This window comes from Mesocricetus auratus, unplaced genomic scaffold (genome assembly GCF_017639785.1).
Source record: "Mesocricetus auratus isolate SY011 unplaced genomic scaffold, BCM_Maur_2.0 Super-Scaffold_100041, whole genome shotgun sequence".
NCBI lineage: Eukaryota > Metazoa > Chordata > Mammalia > Rodentia > Cricetidae > Mesocricetus > Mesocricetus auratus.
In genome coordinates this window covers 8,532,414-8,545,811 of record NW_024429218.1, presented here as the reverse complement: position 1 = coordinate 8,545,811, position 13,398 = coordinate 8,532,414, and the positions used below count along the sequence as shown (strand labels likewise).

General features: G+C 40.1%; 1 protein-coding gene across 6 annotated transcripts in view; it reads right to left on the bottom strand.

The window, feature by feature from the left end:
• Positions 1-13,398, bottom strand: part of Inpp4b (inositol polyphosphate-4-phosphatase type II B) — a 748,592-nt gene that overhangs the window by 207,251 nt on the left and 527,943 nt on the right. For all 6 annotated transcript variants that reach the window (XM_040734799.1, XM_040734801.1, XM_040734796.1 and 3 more), the window contains one exon: positions 6,554-6,626. In XM_040734799.1, coding sequence (XP_040590733.1) covers positions 6,554-6,626 — 73 coding nt within the window. The remainder of the gene's footprint in view (positions 1-6,553; positions 6,627-13,398) is intronic.

The window sequence follows — 13,398 nt, the reverse complement described above, 5'->3', positions numbered from 1 at the left end:
GGTGTCATCTCTCCCACTCTCTGAATGCACTAAAAGGTGGCATGCCACCTGCTTTCCACAGGATTCATCAATTATAAAAGTCAAGCTTTGACAATCCTGAATAATTCAAAGATGCCAAGGAAATGTGCAACAAAACCAGGACAGATAACACGTAAAAGCCCTCTGTTTCAGCAACCTGGGGCAAAAAGACAAATCAGAATCACCAGGGATGTTTTCCTCCTGTCTGTTTCTAAAAATCAAAAAAGTATGAAGTGTTATCAGTGGGCTAACTGGAGTTGTGACATGTGGCCTGGGATCCAAGGACCACCAGAAAGTATTATTGCTTATTCTATCTTCTATCAGGTTCTCTTCATATACTTCTCTAGAGGAAGTAGCATCTGTGCTCATCTTGATGCCCCACATGGCTGCCAAGAGGAGGTAAAAATGACTTACTTAAGTAGGAATTCATGTCATTGTCTTCAGATCTTCCACACTGATGATTTTAATGTACCGTGGGACCGTGGAGGGAATCTATTCTTTCCATATTTTCAATTATACAGTTGTTTAATTTTACAGCTGATTGTACAGAACCTGATTCTTCTTAAAACGCTGCACTAAAGTTATTTAGGGTGTGTCCTTGTAATTCAGTTAGATGCACCTCGGTGGTATTCAAAATTATCTGAGATTTACACCCATCCGAAATGGCACTCAGCTCTTATTAAAACTGGATGAGAACTAAACAGTCTAAACAGAAATAACAGAAATGCTGACAAAGAAGAGGAAGTAAGAAAACAAGAGAGCTTAGAAAGCAGAAGCAGAAAACTGGTAGGGAGACAGCTCTGTGAAGGGCAGCACCTGGATACAAACTGTTCACTGATAAAGTTCCCAGGGCTGGAGACGGATCCGTGACTAAGAGTGATTGCCATTCTTCCAGAAGGCCTGCATTCAGTCCCCCGGTCCCATGTTAGACGGCTCACAGCTAGCTGCCTGTAATTTCAACTTGAGGAAACCCAGTGTTTCTGTCCTCTGTAGTCACTTGCACCAAGTACATAACCCAAGCACAGATACATGAATGTGAACATAATTTTACACTCAATGGTAAAAATAAGCTCCCAAGAAATATACAGTGACATTTTCCTAGATATGTTATGGAAACTAAATAATGTTGCCATCACTCAATCACAAACAAAAATGACGCATAGAAACAAACAGGGTCTAAGCTGAATTGAACAACATGGCTTCTCTCATCCAACCAGGCCCATGGGAAATTTGTCTTCTAACTGTTGATTTAACGTCAAGAACAATAGGAAACTATAACAGATGCCCTGATAAAGAATACACAAAATATATGACCCCACAAATGACACTTGGTGAATTCAATCCACAGAACTTGGTTTTAGACCCTGGGTAGTCAGAAAAGGGGTGCGTTCGGGTCTGTTCATTCTGCAATGGTCAGGGCAGGATGCAACTGGAAACTCTCAAAGGCAATTCACATTTCATGCAGAGAAAACTGGTTACTTATTAGTACACCTCTGCCCAAAGAATTTGATAAGCCTCAAAGTGTCACCCACCTTTTTACCAGCCTCAGTTAGACTTCCTATAAAACCAACTGAGCTACTACTTAGAAGCCTTCCTCGGCCTCTACTGTTTACATCCAACAGATGTCTCTTGTTTGTACTGCACCCACCCTATGGTTCTTAGCACATAACCGTACTGCCAGTTTAGATGTTATAATGTCTACTAAAGGTCGTTGCATGGCCCTCATGTGGTGCCCATAGCAGATAATAGGAAAACTAAGACATGAGGTCACTGAAGACTGGAGATATTCCCTCCAAAGGAAATGGAGAACGCCAGTTACCGGTCTCTTTCCCTTCTTCTCCTGTTCCTTTTGATTTATGTTTGTCAGTCATTTGCTCCAGGGTGAGCTCCCTCCATGATGTTTCAGTCAAACCAGAGACTGAGCACACATGATATCACTTGAGTGTGGACTACAAACTCCAAACATGTGAGTAAAAGTAACTTTTCTCCTTCTAATTCTTGCCTCAAGGATTATGTCACAGCAATGGATAGCTTACGGTCTGCTACAAGTCAGCATGGAAACTGGGGTCAGCTTTGGAGGGTAGTGAGTGATAAGCAGATTGTTGGGTTTCTCCCTGTATCTGCTACAGTACTTAGAGTTCATTGTACAGAAATACCACTCACACATTCCTGTCCTCACTTTCCCCATGAGGAGAGGAGAGACAGCACCAGACATTGTGTGGCCTGAGGTGGGGAGGCAAGAAAGACCTTGCTTATTAAGGGGCAGAGCCTCTGCAAGGCGGGAAGAGTAACCACGGCTGAGAGTGCTCTGAATATATTCCACCGAATCCCCCTGCTCAGAAAACATCACCTTCCTGCGTTGCTTATCTTAGTCTGAGACAGACAAGAGATGACAATAAGCAGAACACAGAGGTGAAGTATAAAAGGCATCTAAAAGATGACGCCACTGATTAGGTGAGATCTGCCCTTTGAAATGAAGCAGGTTAACAACCTAAATATATTAGCACAGACTAAGTGAAAAGAGCTGGAATGCCCTACACACAAGGTACATTGACAATATTAGATTATTAGAAACAACAAGGGACAGAGACATCCCGGAAGTGACAAAAGGAAACCTTGACAGTAGGAAGGGGGGTCTTTGAGGGAAGTGGGGGACAGTGGGAAGGCCTGCACAGGATGGGTAATGCTGGCTGAATATGTACAAGGTACACGATGTGAGTCTGAGAGGGTGTCCTAGAGAAAACCATTATTTTTGTAAACTAATGAAAAGAAAAGGAAATCAAAGGAATAAGGCCCAGAGTTTTAAGTCAAGTAGCCCTAAGTTTTATAATTACATAGTAACAATCACACAGGTACAGATCATTTAAAATAGTATAGAGAAACATGATCTCTGACATAAAATGGTGTCATCTTAGAAATGACAAGTTAACTGCCTTAGTCCTGCATGAAAACGAATGAAAAAGAAAATACTGGAAAGATGATATAAGGCTGGAATCCACGAGCACCCAGGATGAACAGGGTGAATATTTTATAGTCTGAAGGTATTCTCTATCATGGAGAACATGCATACTACCCCAATGTCTATCTTAGTTGTATGTTTTTGTGAATGCAAGTAAATCCTAAGGTAATATATAAAAGAAAAAAATGCTAGTGTGGAACCTGCCTATAACTGTAGCAAATGGGGAGGGGCAGAGGCAGAAGCATTGTGAGTCCTGGGATAGCCTGTGCTACAAAGCAAGGCACTATCATGCACATATGGGTACATGTGCATGCACGCACACATGCGTGCGCGCACACACACACGCACACACACACACACACAGGAAATTCACAGTACTTTATAAAGAAAACAAACTATAATATTCAAAATTTATATGCAATTATCTGTGATCTGAAGCATACAATCTAACAAGAACATGTATCCGTAGTCATTGGACAAGCTGCTATCCATTTCCTATGGTATTCTGGTACGAGAGAGCCTTATGTATTTGAAAGCAAGGAATGCATCTGTCATTCAACTGTTCTCTGTACCTGCTCTCAGGACATCTGAGATCCTTGCTGCGCTATGCTCTTTCTGTTTCCATGTTTGCCCATCATTGGCTAATGACCATCCTCATCACAAGAAAGCTAGTCTTGGGTTCCTTGTGTTTTAAGAGAGTATCATTGAGGACAGGTACACACACACACACACACACACACACACACACACACACACGTACGTACGTACATACGTATGTATGTATGTTCTGGAGCTTGAAGTTCATTCTCAAGGAAGTTGAAATAATGTTTCTCTCTTTATCCCCACCCCTGTCCCAATCTTCCCGTCCCCTCCCCAACTAGTATTGGATAACCACTAAATAAAAGACCATGTAGAAGCACCAGCTGTTTTGTCTGGCTCACTGAAAATCTCAGAACTGTATGCACCAGAACTGAAAGCTACTATTTAATCACTAAATTTTATTTTGCCAATAAATTATTAGTCAACTTTTACTGGATAGAATTTGTATTGTGTCAGCAGAAAGGGGTTATTACTAATAATGTGAAATTCAATTTGCCACCTTTAAGGGTCCTGTGTTTGTTGATGTAAGTGATATGATTAAATTGAAGGGATAGCTGGCAATCTATATCACCTGCAAAGTAATAGTAGAAAGTGGCTTAACACCATTTTGTGAAGATAGAAGTGGCCTATTTTGAAGAAAGGTTGTGGTTCAGCTATGAATCAAAAATATCTAATAAATTTCCTAAATAGAAAGAAAGCCTGTATGGATGACAGTGACACATTCTATATATCGATTTAGATTCAACTTACACTCCTAGAAATCACCATTATTTGGTATATATGCCCTCCCAGAATAGGAAAGGCAGTGACATCATAATATACAATGTGATAGTAGTCTTTAAAGAATAAAGGCTAATTTCATGACTCAATTAATAGGGACCTATCCAAGGAAGATGCTATATCAAAACTAACATTTGAAGACAGTCATAAACTCCTAACAGGGTCATTAGCCAGTCTTATTTAACATCCTAATAAAAAGATTCAGAGAGTAAATTACTCTTTTAAAATACAAAATATGTGTACATATTTGATAATTAACTTAGAGAGAATCATCTTCTCAACAAACTTTTAAAAGCTTTTGAATGTAAATGAGAATTCCTGAAAAATAATTACAGTAGACTAAGATTTTGTATTTGGTTCCACAAGAAAGTACATCAGATGAACATGGTCATGAATACTTTGAAAAACATGGGAAATTTTCAAAAGCAAAAATGTGCTTGCTGCATTCAATTCTCATATTTGAGAGTCAAAAAGAAGCCAGGTCTGGGGAGATGGCTCAGTAGGTATGATGCTACTGCACAGGCCTGCAGCTCCCACATAAGCACTGAGATTGGCTGAATGTACCTTTGACCCAAGCACTGTGGAAAAGTTCACAGCAGGGTGATTCCAGGTGCCTGAGGGCAGCTTTGGGTTAGATGTCAAACCTTGTTTCAAAAATTAAAGCAGAGAGCAATCGAGGATGTCGACTACAGTCCACCTCTGACCTAGAAACATGCATGAGAGGTGAGCATAGCCCGCCACATGAGCAGTCACAAACAAAGCAAAGATTTAACAGGGAAAACCCAAGACTGCTAGGGAGATGTTGGTCAATGACATGCCAAGGCTGAAATGCCTGTTAGGGCCACCTTGCTGCTTGGCAGCCAGAGGCTTGGACACCAGCTTGACTTGCTCTTGCTTTAAGGAGGCAATTATCTTCCAACACTACAGGATCCTGTCTGCTATTCGGAGGCAGAGAGGCAGATGAGGTGCCTGTGTTATGTAACCAGACAGGAAAGAACAGCCTAGTGACTGCAAGACACCCTACCAGCTACACTTCAATGAGTTCCAAGTTAATTGCCCCAACTCTCCATCCCCCAACATGAAAGAAATTTAACTTTCTTGCTACCCCTCTGGTTAAATAAAAAAAATAAATAAATAAGGCACACTAGGGAGGCTGAATGAGAACCATTGTCCACAGACTAAAGTGTGGGAACCTGTTGTCCTCATGGAGGTAGAGTTGTTTTGGGATGGTTATGAAACTTTGGGAGCCAGAGTCTTACAGGAGGGGCACACGGTTGAGGGTAGGTTGTGAGAGAGTATAGCTCCGCCTACTTCCAGTTCACTATGCTTCCTGTTTGGGTTGAAGATGTAATCTCTCAGCTTCCTGCTCTGGCAACCATGCTACCCTTGCTGCCAGGCCCTCTCACCAAGATGGACTCTTCCATCTTTGGAATTGTAAGCCCGCCCCCCCAAAATGCTTCCTTAAGTTGCTTCTGATTATATTTCAGCATAGCAACAAAAAGGAGCCAACTACGTATTTCCAACTTTATTGTATGAATTATATAACTATAATGTGAAATTACATCAGAGCTTCACACGCAAGACATTGCTGTAGATTCTGGAGTCTTGTTTTCTCCTAAGGCTAAGATACTCGCAGATACTTTTTAGTGACCCATAAGCTCCTCCTTCACTTTTCTCTGCTGCCCTCAGATTCCCAGATTCCCAACACACACATTCAACTTTGCAATCTAAACAAGCTTGGAAAAGGATAAGACCTTTAGGCAAACAGTTTTTGCTTGTTACAATAGACAAGACAATTTTCTGAATGGTGAATAACACCTCTAGAGATACAAATTGAAGATTATAGATATGGCATTCTCTCCCACACAGTGAGCACTCCATAACTCACTCCACACGGCCAAGTTCCATATAATGCATTAACGCAAAACCTAGAGAAGGATGCAAAAAGTTGCCTAGATTAAGACACTTAGAACTATATTCAGAACTGAGTGGAAGATCACCCTCCAAGCCTGTCACCTACAGGAAAATAGAAAATTAGTAATCCATTATGTTTTACTCCATCAAGCCTAGAGTAAACAGTACTCAGGAGTGCCTCTAGGATGATGTTGTCCAAATTCAATGCCATAGATTTCATGGGAAATTAAAATCTATGTTCAGATAGCATGCAACACAAGTATCCAAAGTAGAGTTACATACCTGCATTTAATAAAGGCAAGTTGTCCTTTCCACTCACACTGTCTGGTGCTGTACATTCATATGCTACTGCACACTAGGAATTAATAGAAAAATTTAATCACAATTTAAAATGATGAAATGGAAGACTAAATGATTTGCTTTTGTTCGTAACAACATGAAGCTCTAGATGTGGTCTCAAGATTTTTAGACAATTATTTGTCTATTGCTTCAACTTGACTGTATCGTTTTCTGCAAGCCTTTACTCATATTTACATTAATACATCTGGATTGTGCAATTACAGAGTACACTTTAGTTATAGCTAAAGAGCACTCAAGGAATAACAAATAAGAAAATGTCTATCCCTTGAGTACAAAAATAAGACTTACATTCTTAGGAGAGTGAGCCAAGGCCTCAAAATTTGTATTCCTTTCACACTGGTGAATTTTAACATATTACCCATATTTTAAGTAAAGAAAATATTAAAATAAAAGTATATTGAATTATCTCATTTATAGGACAAACAGATATTTTTTGTCTCTAGCAAAACAGTGCAAACCTGCCGGGCATTGGTGACACATGTCTTTAGTCTCAGCACTCAGGAGACAGAGGCAGGAGGATCTCTGTGAGTTCAAGGCCAGCCTGGTCTACAGAGCAAGTTCCAGGACAGGCTCCAAAACAATACAGAGAAACCCTGTCTTGAAAAATCCCCAAAAACAAAAAACAAAAACAAAAAGATATATCAACAACAAAAAAACCAGTATGAACACTTGCTCTTAATGTAAGAGCTGCATTCTAAATAACTTGCAAAGCTAATGATTGAGAGTTCATCACATCTGAAGCTAAGAATTCTCTGGATAGAAGGAGAAGAAGGCAAAGAGGAGGGCAGTTGTGTGTCCCCAGTGATCAAACTGAAGCAGGAGACGACGCACCAAACAGTTGCTCACTTGACTTCCTATGAATCTGCAACTGATGGAAGAGACAACATTCTTCCAACCCCAAGCAGCTGGTGAGAGATGGTTATTCCTTTTTCTCTAGCCAAAGAGCAGAGGAAGCAGGGAGAATTTTCACAGCAAGCATGCCAGATATTAACAGTTAACATACACAGGGAACAATCCACAGCCTCAGATTCCCATCCCCAGGGGGTTGACCCAGAATTCCTTGGGCTATTTCCTGTCTGCTCTAATATGCATCTCCTTACCCTCACTTCCTCCCTTTCATCCTGTCCCCCGGGACTGGTCTCTTCTAGGAGCTCAGACACAGAACCTTCATAATAAAGGAATATACATATTCCAGAAAGATTTTTGAAGGGAAAGACAAAGATTCCAAGTCTTTGTTAATGACTCTAAATTCTGGCCACTGCTTATGCCTTGACTATGACATTCATTTACAATATTCAGTAAGTTTGTTAATATAGTTTCTGTATTGAGTTCCATCTATACAGGAGTTACTATAAACTTTATTCTTTTAAATGATTCTTCTGACCAACTATAAGTCACCTATGGTCATCTTCCTTTCTCTCATAGTTAGATGGGGGGGTACTCTTGAAATCACTGGAGACACCTACAGTGAGACTTGGTCTACATAAGGTTCATTTCCCCTGTTTCCTATAGGTCTGCATCTCATCTCAGTAAACACAAAGCTGTTAAATGATCACATGAAAACTCAGCAATCATCACATCAGTGTGGAGTGTCTATTGTCTGAAGTGAGACCTAGCTAACTCAGACTGGGACAGAAACTCTTTCTCAGGGGAATTCCTGGCCTGGGGATTGAAGGCAGGTCGACTCACTCCCAGTGGACCAAGCAACTATGAATCTGCTAAGATCACTGGGCTACTCCTATCCCCACTCAGGGCAGAAGTGAGCTTGGGCCCCTGCCTGGGGCCTAATTTCTGCTTACATACTCTGGGACCTACTGGCCAGGGAACTGCAGGCAGGTATACTTGACCCCATTCAAATGAAGTTAATTCACAAAAACATAGGCAATAGATAATCCCACTTTACCAAAAGTCAAAAGAAAAGGCAAGGTAAATCCATACACAATACCACCAACAACAACAAATCAAAAACAAACAAGAATTAACACTCAATGGTCCTTAATTTCCCCCAATATTAATGGTCTCAACTTGCCTATAAAAAGACATAGGCTCAAAGAATGGATAGGAAGACAGAATCCATCCTTCTGTTGCATACATGAAACACACCTCAACTTCAAAGACAGCATTACCTCAGAGTAAAGGGTTAGGATAAGGTTTTCCAATCAAATGAACCAAAGAAGCAAACTGGTGTAGCTATGCTAGTATTGAACAAATTAGACTCAAATTAAAATCAATCAAAAGAGATGAAAAAGGTCATTTCATATTCATCACAGGAAAACTCCATCAGGAAGAAGTCTCAATTCTGAACATCAATGCCCCAAATACAAAGCCACCCATGTTCATAAAAGAAACATTGTTAAAACTCAAATCCCACATAAGACCTCACCCAGTTATAGTGGGAGGCTTCAACATTCCACTCTTACTACTAGACAGGACCACCAGACAGAAAATTAACAAAGAGACAATCCTAGCAGAAGTCATGACCCAATTGGGCTTAACAGACATCTATAGAACATTCCACGCAAATACAAAGAATATACCTTCTTCTCAGCGCCACAAGGGACTTTCTCTAAAATCGGCCACATACTTGGCAACATAGCAAACTTCAACAGGTACAAAAATATTGGAATAATCCCCTGTATCTTATCAGACCACCATGCTTTTAAGTTAGAATTCAACAACAACATGAATTTCAGAAACCCTACAAACTCATGGAAATGGAAAAATGTGCAATTGCACCATTCCTGGGTCAAGTAAGAAATAAAGGAAGAAATTAAATACTTCCTAGAATTCAATGAGAATGAAGACACAATATACCCAAACTTATGGAACTCTTTGAAACAGTACTAACAGGAAAGTTCATAGCACTAAGTGTTCACATCTTGAAACTGGAGAATAGCAACACTGGAGAATTTTCAGCACAGCTGAAAGCTCTAGAACAAATTGAAGCATACTCACCCCGGAGGATGACAGGAAATATTCAAACGGAGGGCTGAAATGAATAAAGTCAAAACACAGAAAACAATACAAAGAATCAATGAAGCAAAGAGTTGGTTCTTCAAGAAAGTCAACAAGATAGACAAACCTTTATGTGAACTAACCAAAAGACAGAGAGAGTGCATGCAATTGACAATATCAGAAATGAAAACAGGGACATAGCAACAGACACTGAGAAAATCCAGAGAATCATCGGGTCATACTTTGAAAACCTGTACTCCACAAAATTTGAAAATTTAAAGGAAATGGACAATTTTATGGATAGATATGACTTGCCAAAATTAAATCAATAACAGATTAGCAATTTAAACAGACCTATATTCCCTAATGAAATAGAAGCAGTCATCAAAAGTCTCCAAACCAAAAAAATTCCAGGGCCAGTTGGCTTCAGTTTAAAATTCTACCAGAAATTCCAAGAAGAGATACTAGCAATACTTCTCAAATTGTTCCACACAATAGAAGCAGAATATTCATTGTCAAATTCTTTTTACGAGGCTATAATTACTTTGGTACCCAAGACACACAAAGACACAACTAAGAAAGAGAACTATAGACCAATCTCCCCCATGAACGTTGATGCAAAAATACTCAATAAAATACTGGCAAATTGAATCCAAGAACACATCAGAAAAATCATGCACCATGATCAAGTAGGCTTCATCCCAGTAATGCAGGGATGATTCAACATATGACTATCCATCAATGTAATCCACCATATAAATAAGCTGAAAAAGAAAAACCACTTGATCATCTCACTAGATAATGGAAAAACCTTTGTCAAAATCCAGCACCCCTTCATGATAAAGTTCGTAGAGATGTCAGGGATAACAGGAACATACCTGAACATAATAAAAGCAATATACAGCAAACCATTTTGGCCAGCAAGCTCTCAGGATCAGTCTGTCTCTACTTCAGGTCCACAGTGCAGGAGATCCAGGCACTCATAACCATGCTCAAGTCTTTATTGGATGCTGGATCTCAAAGGCTTGTTTGGCTAGTGATTTTATCAAATAAGCCATCTCTTTAACTGTTCAAAACTATGGAGACTAAAATGATGCCTCTTAGTTCAGTAGTAGTTTCTAGACTAATTTCATTTATGACCATTAGCCACATACATGTAGATCAGCTCCAGTGATAGATAGGTGTCCCACACTTCATGAAAATTCTGAGTGGGAAGACCTTCAGAGAAATGTACCCGTCTGCTGTTCTAAAAACATGTCACAAAGCACTGAAGGAAAAATGTATCTTCACATAATTCAAATGAATATCTGTTTATGAGAAGGTAATATGTATTCATCACTCAATCATAAATTTTCCTAGGCAGAAGAGAGAAAATTGCAAAAAAAAGGAGAAAGAAAATTGCAAAAAGTCAAGATTTGTTAAAAGTACAGATAGGATCAACTTTATGCCAACAATATTTAGCATATTTACCAGTTCTGTTAAGTTAACGACACACACAGTATGATCTGAGACTATCAATGTCTATAAAAAAATTTTCTGTCTGACATGAATCCATATTACTGGTCCATAAAAACCACATGACATTTTGGTGGGGTACATCCCTGGTAACAAGCTCCATATTTCTGCAAAGAGCATCACATGGATCTTTACACAGCTTTGTCATACTAGTGGACCAGAGTACCCAGGGCAGGTGAACCGTGAGTAAAATACTGAGGGGCTCAAGACAGACTCATCATCCCCCAGTTTGCATGACCTTATCACAGCATTGAACTGGAGCCAAGGGGTGGGTGAGATGCTGGGACCAAGTCAATGTGTCCCCGACAAACTTAGCATCCCTCAACTTCCACTGCCCTGGTGTCAAGGGCCAGCTGACCTGAGACAACATCAGTACAGGGTCATCCAGGGGCAGACAAATCAGGGACAGCGGCTCATGTTTGAAAAGGGAGGTGATGCTATGGCAGCTGGGGTCTTGGTATGTGGTCACAGGTTCGGGCAGGCCTGACTTCCTACTTTTGCACTTGGTGCCCAGTTGAGAATTCAAATTGTCTTTGGCTCAACTTAATGTGAGAACGTGTATAGTGGTGGCAAAGATGAGCATTGTGTGGAATGATCTGGGGAAAGTGGCCGGAGTGCGAGGACTAAGCCCCAGGCCAGACATCTCAAATGCACAAACCCGAGGATCTGCTGCAGAAAAACATCATGGCCCAACTTTCATAGGCAGCCTTGGAATATGTCACAGTGCATGATAATGTTCCTGGACGACGGGAAAGGAAAATGTGATTTAAGGAAAGAGGAAACATCAGCCTGCTCTGGGAAAATAGAACCATTTTTGAAAGGCAATCATAGATATGTTTTTAAACAAATAACTATATTTTGTAAAGGTTAGATAAATGTAATCTCCCTAATAGGTATTTCCTAAGGCTCAAATGTCAAGCATAGTCTATGCTGGCTAATCTTCATTGTCAGCTTGACTACCAATGGAATGAGCTGAAACACAAGCTGCTGGTCATTCCTGTGAAGGCATTTCTCAAGCAAATTATTTGGAGCAGCAAGACCCATCATGAGTGTGGCCTGCACCTTCTGGTGACAGCCCAGAGAAAGGGACTCAAAAGAGGAAACATTGCTTTCTCTTGCTGGCAAGCTCATCTGTCCCGTTGCCGTGACATTCCTTCCCTGATGTTAGAACCAACTCCTTTGGTGTACCAGCATGAATGAAGGTCAAGAGCTCTCCAGGAATCCTCCAGGCCTCTGACACCAGATCAGAACTGGAGAAATATCCAGCCTCACGGACTGAACAACTATGAAATTCTCCGCCTCTCTAGTGTAAAGCATTCATTGCTGGCTTACCTGGACCATATCCTTCTTAAAACACACACACACACACACACACACACAGAGGTGTACACGCACACACATGCACACATTCATTCTGTCAGTTTCAGTTCTGTTCCTTTACAGACCCTGATTAAAATATATTCCATGTAAAGGAGCAACAAAGCAGAAAGTAAGTCACAATAGGATTTATCCTTTAAAATGTTCATTTAAGACAAAGTTATGGTATGAAAAACTATTTTGTTACTAAAATTACAACAAAATAACTTTCTATGAAACCCCTGGAAGATTTTTAAGCCTCAAACAATTTCTTTAATACAATAAATATTATATTTATGGGAAATAGATTTAGGCTTATATTTATATTGTCTTTTGTTATTACTGTTGTTACAGAAAAGGGAGAAGAAAGAGAAAGGCCTGTGTAGACATTCCTTGGGCTTAGGCTTCAAAAAGAGTTTTATTTTAGTTATTATATTGCTAGCATTTAATGTCCTTGTCCTCCAGACCCCCTACATATAAGTTTTATTCGGCTTTCTCTCTCTCTCTCTCCCTCCTTGCCTGCCTCTACCTCTTCTCTCTGTGCAATTTTATAAAATTCGAAGTTCTTGTTCAATATTCTCTCCTTCATATAAAATTCAAATTAGAATTGCATCTCTTTCCAAAGATGTCTTTGGGAATAAAAGAGCAGACTGCATTTGGTAGTCACTTTCCCAGAATCCTCCCTGAGTCTCATGCAGTGTAATCACGGCACAATGCAACAATGATCTCCACTTTTGTTCCCACTGAGAAGAGATGATATCAACATGGGGGCTGGAACAGGAGAGAAAGGTGCTCTGAATGGCACAAAGCTTTAAGCTGTGGGTACACATGCACCGTCTTTCAGAGAGGAAATGCAAGTATTCTCCAAGTAAACAGGCTTTCTGCTTCAGAGAGGAAACACACATACTGTGCTTCGATTTCAGCGATGATCTCTCATTTAG